The sequence below is a fragment of the Caretta caretta genome, chromosome 12 (assembly GCF_965140235.1).
Source record: "Caretta caretta isolate rCarCar2 chromosome 12, rCarCar1.hap1, whole genome shotgun sequence".
Classification (NCBI taxonomy): Eukaryota; Metazoa; Chordata; order Testudines; family Cheloniidae; genus Caretta; species Caretta caretta.
This window is the reverse complement of record NC_134217.1, coordinates 36,728,796-36,735,774: the sequence shown is the minus strand read 5'-3', so window position 1 is coordinate 36,735,774 and position 6,979 is coordinate 36,728,796. Positions and strand designations below refer to the sequence as shown.

General features: G+C 51.3%; 1 protein-coding gene across 1 annotated transcript; it reads left to right on the top strand.

Moving 5' to 3' along the window:
• Positions 1-304: 304 nt before the first annotated feature.
• On the top strand, positions 305-6,252 carry FOXF1 (forkhead box F1). Its single transcript, XM_048816548.2, has 2 exons — positions 305-1,342; positions 4,490-6,252. The coding sequence occupies exons 1-2, from the start codon at positions 307-309 to the stop codon at positions 4,648-4,650; spliced, it is 1,197 nt and encodes a 398-aa protein (XP_048672505.1). The 5' UTR covers positions 305-306; the 3' UTR covers positions 4,651-6,252.
• Positions 6,253-6,979: the final 727 nt, after the last annotated feature.

Below are 6,979 nucleotides of genomic sequence, written 5' to 3'. Positions count from 1 at the left end.
CAACGTAGGGAAAAGGGGGAAAAAAACCCCCACCAATTCCAGGGGGCTTCTCTGCTCGGCGCCCGAGCCCGGACAGCGGCCGCCTCTGGCTCAGCCTTGCCGCGGGGCTCGGATTTAGGGCCAGGGTGGAGGGGTCACTTGCGTTTGTTTATCCGAAGGGGGTACAGGCCCCTGGTGGAGAGACCCCCTGCAGCTAGACAGAGGGGGGGGGCAAGTAACAACCCCCAGCCGCGCGGCCTGGGTCCGGGGGGGGGGGAGGAGGGCTGAGCAGCGGGGGCCCGAGCTGGTTTGGGGACGCCGCTGTCGATGACTGCAGAGGTGCCGCAGGCTCCTTCCTCTCAGCCCCCTCCTCCCGCGGCGCTCGGCGGCTGCAGCCTCATGTCCTCGGCGCTGGAGAAGCCGCAGCAGCAGCCGGGCTCGGCCATGGAGTCCGCCTCCTCCGCCGCCGGCAGCACCCCGGCGGGCGGCGGCAAAGCCAAGAAGAGCAACGCCGGGATCCGGCGGCCGGAGAAGCCCCCCTACTCCTACATCGCCCTGATCGTCATGGCCATCCAGAGCTCGCCGTCCAAGCGCCTGACGCTGAGCGAGATCTACCAGTTCCTGCAGAGCCGCTTCCCCTTCTTCCGCGGCTCCTACCAGGGCTGGAAGAACTCGGTGCGCCACAACCTCTCGCTCAACGAGTGCTTCATCAAGCTGCCCAAGGGGCTGGGCCGCCCGGGCAAGGGCCACTACTGGACCATCGACCCGGCCAGCGAGTTCATGTTCGAGGAAGGCTCCTTCCGCAGGAGACCCCGCGGCTTCAGGAGGAAATGCCAAGCCCTCAAGCCCATGTACAGCATGATGAACAGCCTGGGCTTCAACCACCTCTCCCCGGAGAGCTACGGCTTCCAGGGCTCGGCCGGGGGCCTCTCCTGCGGCCCCAGCAGCCTGGCCCTGGACGGGGGCCTGGGCATGATGAACGGGCACTTGCCCAGCAACGTGGACAGCATGGGCCTGGCGGGACACTCCGTGCCCCACCTGCCCGCCAACGGCGGGCACTCCTACATGGGCAGCTGCACCGGCTCCTCCGGGGGCGACTACCCGCACCACGAGAGCTCCGTGCCGGCCTCCCCGCTGCTGGCCAGCGGCGGGGTGATGGAGCCCCACTCGGTCTACTCCAGCTCGGCCTCGCCGTGGGCCCCTTCGGCCTCGGCCGCCCTCAACAGCGGGGCGCCCTACATCAAGCAGCAGTCCTTGTCCCCCTGCAATCCCGCGGCCAACCCGCTCTCCTCCGGCCTCTCCACGCACTCGCTGGACCAGTCCTACCTTCACCAGAACAGCCACAACGCCGCAGAGCTGCAAGGTAAGCGGGGAGGTGGGGGGCCGGCGCCCGGTGGCCTGGGGAGAGCGGGGGGGGGGCTTCCCAGGTGTGCACTGCTGAGGAGCGGGTCATAGAGCACGCGTGCAACGTAGGTGTGACATCCATGCAAGTGATCTCACGCGGGCCTTGCAATAGATCCTGTTCGCACCCATGCAAGTGACCCTTAGGAACACTTCCTGCAAGGGCTTGCGTGTTCAGACCCACACACACGCACGGGCATGCACGCCCGCCCACTTAAACATATACCCAGGCATGGAGAGGCGTGGGGGCCCTGTCTATCCCTCTTTTCTCCCACGGCTGTTGTGTAAATGTCGTGACCCCATTTTCGCGGCCTTTAGGAAAAGATTCTAAATCTGTCATGTCTCAGTGTGAAATCAGGCAGATAAATACAAAGGGTGTGGGAGTGTGTTTGTGTGTGTGTGTGTGATATTTTAATTATCCATCTTTCTGATTTCAAATGCCATTTAGGAATTCAGGCCCCAAATCTGATATCACTCCTTCCACCTTTTTCGGTGCACTCTGGTTTGCATTGGATTCCTCCCATTTGGGGATATTTCTCTGTAGTCTCTTCGCAGCCTGTATAACAAATAACAGTAAATAATTGCTGGCCTGGTACATGAACGATCCCTTCCTACCTCTGCAAAGCAGATCGGTAGAGCTGACTAGCTATATCCACACATAAGCTGTCCCATTAGAGCCGTGAAATGCCGTCGATTTTGGGAACAGAGCGAACTCTGCAGTAGCTTAGGGGAGAATTTGGCAAGGGACAGGGTGTCCCGATAGATGGCCCCGAAGGAAAGTAATCTAGAGTTCTGTATCCCGCCTTAGATTAGACTCTTCCCAGCCAGGGAATTCCCTTGCGAGGGTGAATTAAATCAACGCACCTACTCCCCTTGTGCTATATCCCGCGAGGTGCGTTCGGTGGGTTTCACCTGGGGAGGGGGATGCGGTTTCTAGGAGCCAGGAGATGTTGTGGCAGGGGCAGAGCCATTCCCGGAGCGGGCCTGCTTCAAGGAAACACGCCAGTGGCGAGGGTTTAGGGCAGCGGTCGGCAGGAGCAGCAAGCTGCGGGAAGAGGTTATCTCGGGCCCAGCAGCCTGCGGCTCTGCTGGGGGATTCCCTTTGCTTGCGGTGGGGACAGCCCCACGGTGCGCTGTGTTTGCACCGTCCCATCCCAGGGGACCGAGGGTGAAATCCTGGCTCCATTGCAGGCCGTGGGGGGTTGTCCAGAGGCCAGGAATTCACTCCTGGCATGCCTGGCGTTGAAACCAATTCCGCCGGGCTCTGTTTTTCCAGGCATGTTTTTCTGCGCGGAGGTTGGTGCTTTCGTGTCCCGTGGGCAATGTCGTGCTAGGCCCGGCTCTAGTGAGAAGGTGACTGTGGGACCCGGAGAGGGAGGAAATGTTCTGATATATTTTAACCGGGTCTGAATTAATCGATTAGATCGGGCACTAATAGCGTCGAACCAAAAATGAATCCAGCTCTCTGGATCGACTCTGACCACAGTGGCAATTTGGTTCGATCGGGTCCTTGTATCTATACGCTGTAGACAGACGACGAACTGGATTTTGGCCAGTGGCTCGCTCGATCATCTTTTCTGCTGGAGTATCAGGGCTCGCAGTTAGAATAGAAACGAAGCGATCGCAAAGCAAGGAAGTTTTAAAACTGCAACACAGAGCTGCTGTTTTTCAATAGGGCTGAAGCCGGGGTTTCTCCGTGGCCTGACTTCTGTGTTGAAACCTGACAATTTACTTCAGCAGCTTTTTAAAAATTGGCTACCTCTTTCCTTCCTCTTCCTCTCGCCATTTTAATCGAGTGCTATTTGGGAGAACTGAATTTTTAACACATCTCCTGGGGGACGGTTGGGGGCCCATCTGGGCTTTGAAATGCGGGCCTGCTGGAGAAACGTACAGTCCGGCGTGTAAACGGAGTCCCATAAAATAAGGGTGAACAGGAATAGCGGCCATGAAACACTGCAATGTCCCTCTGCGTTTGCCACCCCTTGGCAAATCTCCTTTCCCACCTATCCGTCCATGGCAGGTGGACCGCTCAGCCCCTCATGTAAACATACTGTTAAAGGAACTAAACTGCAGCGTCTGAATTAATCCATATTAATAATTTCAGATCAACTGCGAAATATAATTGGAATAGACCGGGTGAATCATTTCAGATTCGCTGCAAAATTCCATTGGACTAGTCCGGATTGATCATTCGAAATTAACTGCCAATTTTAATTTATTCCTAATCGGAGAGACACACTACGGGGTTTTAAATGCAATATTTTAAATACCAAGCGTGTAACAATGAAACGTTTCCGTCTAACAGATCTTTGTTAACCAAACCCAAGTCCTCCCATGTTGGTGCCAGAGTTGATTGATTTTGTGCTGGAAAAAATGAATAATTCGGAAGGCTGTCGGCACCCTTGCGCTTACTAGTATTATTATCCTTGTTTACATTGCCGTGGTTTGCTTTAATATAACATTGCTTTGCTTTTGGGGTCACTGGGGGAAATCTCTTGGAGGTTTCGCTTTGATTTCGATGGGAGTTCCGCTTAAAAACCCCAGGCTCTCTGGGCTTCCTTACATTTGACCCCCGCGTTCGCTGACTCTCGTTCTTTTCGTTGTCAGCGCTCAGGAGTAGTGGGAGCAGGGAGGGGTAAGAAGTCAAAGCCCGGTAGGTCCCACTGGAAATCGAGGGGCCTTTCCCTCCCCCGTTGACTCCCACGGAAGGAGCATCAGGCCCGCAATCTGTACATCAAGGACGCAGAATGTAAACACACATCTTAGAAATGCTTCTGCTTCCTTAGCCAGCCAGGAAATATACCGCCCCATCCTGCAATTCGCATTCGGGCAAAACTCCCATTAAAGTCAATGGGAATTTCCTCTGAGTAAGGGCTGCAGACATTGAAGCCATGACAGCACCTGTTTGGGCGCAACAACCCCCCCTCTTCCCCCCCCCCCGGGATGATAAAGCCGCACTGGCGTGTTCCCTTCGGTGCAGTGAAAACCCTCCTCCCAAATACCCCCCAGCAAGGGGCGAGGGTAGAGACCCCCCAAGCCCCTCTATAGCATTACTGCTCTAGCCACTTGCTAAAGCTTCATTTTAATTCTGATCCCCGATTTCTTCCAGGAATCCCGCGGTATCATTCCCAGTCTCCGAGCATGTGTGACAGGAAAGAATTCGTCTTCTCTTTCAACGCAATGGCCTCTTCCTCGATGCATTCAGCAGGGAGTGGATCTTACTATCATCAGCAAGTGACATACCAAGACATCAAGCCCTGTGTTATGTGATACCAGGCAAAGAAGCCAACTTTGGGGGACACCCCCCAATCATGACACAAAGAAAACTTTCTATGTGGAAGGGACCTCCCAAAAGACCCTCTGTGCTAAAGGGACATCCAAATAACTAGACTGATTTTACTCTGGAGGTATATAAGCCATCCGCAGAAGCCTGGCGTTTGGGAACATTTTGAAACGAATTAACACTAAGCTAAAGAAGCAGGGATGCACGGTGCCTTTTTGGAAAGGGTAAAGTGAACACGGGGTGCTGTCTCTTACCTTCGTTTGTAGCATCGCTCGGGGGCTGTGATCTGACTAAGTTTCCAAGAATCACGTGTCTGTTTCATTACTAAAACGAGCTCTTATTTTTTATGGATGGGGTGGGGAAAAAATCCAAAATTGTAATTTTTTTTTTAAAACATGAGTGTTAAAAAAACAAACCAAAAAAACAACCACCCGGAAACAATGACATGAAAGCGATCGGGAAGGGTTTGCTTGGACCAGAACTCTAGCCACAATGAGCTTTAAAAGGAGAATGGAAATCTTTTGGAAATGACGGTCTGGTTGAGATGTGTAACTGAAGGGTTAAGGAATTGCTTGGAATCTTCTTCAGAACACAGATGGGATTTCTGGCCATGGGCTCTTCCAACCCCTCACTGCCTTAAAAAAAGAAAAAAAAGAAAAGAAAAGGGAAAATAACTCCTCTATGTGCCTTGTTATTTCCTATCAGCTCTTTACTGGGCGCTGGGGGGGGGGAGGCTTTCCTGCACCATCCAAGTCAATGGGTGTGTGGTTATTGACTTCCCTGAGAGCAGAATCCAACTCCACATGCCCTCTTTTCACGTGATTGTGCATTTGTAGCCTATTCTCCAAATTCTGCAGGATATTTTGTGCCCTCCACCCCCTCTCCCTCCACTTGTGTTAGGGATGTGCGAATCAGCGCGATACACTGAAGACTAAACACTGGCTCCCGAGGAAGTGGGGCGGGGGGGGGGGTAGGAGTCTCAATGAGGGCAACAAGACAAGACCAAAACCCTCCCATTGGCTTTATCCTAGTCTCCAGTCTATCCCCTGCTTTAGAGAAGTATTTTTTTTTTTTTGCCTGCAACCCCGCATTAGGTAAACTCTCCCAAAGGGAGTTAGTTATTTGCCTGTCTAAAACTGCAGGACCAGACCCTATGCAGAGAGAATAAGGCACTTTGAAAAAAAAAAAACAATTAGCCAGGCTCATCCTGTTATTTATTCTACATTTGTTTTTTGCTAATAATCGAGACACCAGTAGCCTCAGTTGATCAGTATTAAAGTGGTGTAACTTTGTTGGCAATATTTGCCATATAGATTTTTTTTTAGCTATCCATTGTACATTTGTTTAAAATGTCTGATCTGCCTGTAAAGACCATCCGCCCTGTGTTTTCTATAAATATATATATAATGAGGGATTATTTCCTCCTCCCGCCCCTATAGTTTGGCCCGCCTTTGTACAGTTCGGTGGCACCTATTTTAATGTTCTTCTGCACTGTATTAAACGGTAATGATGATCTGTTGCCCCCTTTGTGTACGTTTGTCCTTTAAAAAAAAAACCGAACCAAAAATAAAACATGTATGTTATTTGTACATGGTCTTCACAATTGTATGAACAGCAAATAAAATATCATGCGGTGTAATACCTGGTAAGAGTCTGCAACACTTCTGTGGGGGCCCTAGGGCCCCTGATCCAAAGTCGATGGGACTCTTTCCATGGGCAGCATTAGGCTTTGGATCAGCCCATCGAGGGCCCAGCTGTGCATTATTTGGTTCCCCAACTCCTTTTGCGGTGCCAGTGGGATGGTAGGGTGAGCAAAGACGGCCTAATCGAGCCCTATATTTGCAACGAGATCTTCCCCCTCTTCAAATGGCCATAGCTCCTATCCCTGCAGTTCAGGATAATTTATTGGAATAACTTCAGGGGTTTGTTTGTTTTTAACAATTTCACATTTCAGTGCAAATTTGAAAGGAGCGTCTATTGTTCTTGGCTTCTGCTTCCAAGAAGTCCTTTTATCCCAGTCTAAATTCAATCCCCTTGTTTTAAAGAAATCTTTAAAATAATAATAGTAATAATTTTAAAAATACCTGGAGGCGATTTTTGCAAGGAGAATATGGTTTTTGACAGGCTTTGGGTTTTTTTGGTCGAAGGAATTTCGTGCTGATGAATATAAATATAATTTAAGGCTTCTTTTCTCCCCATTAGACAGTGGGATTTTTATCTGCCAGCACTGCAGTCTGCTTTTCCTATTATAAGGAACTAAAATGGTGCGTTTTTAAAACATATGTTGGGATTAGCTGAAGCTAATGAAGGAGCGAA

Coding starts and splice junctions, on each gene's coding strand:
- FOXF1 (XM_048816548.2), top strand. CDS start 307: ATGACTGCAGAGGTGCCGCAGGCTCCTTCCTCTCAGCCCCCTCCTCCC. Junction 1,343..4,489: donor CAACGCCGCAGAGCTGCAAG/GTAAGCGGGGAG, acceptor GATTTCTTCCAG/GAATCCCGCGGTATCATTCC.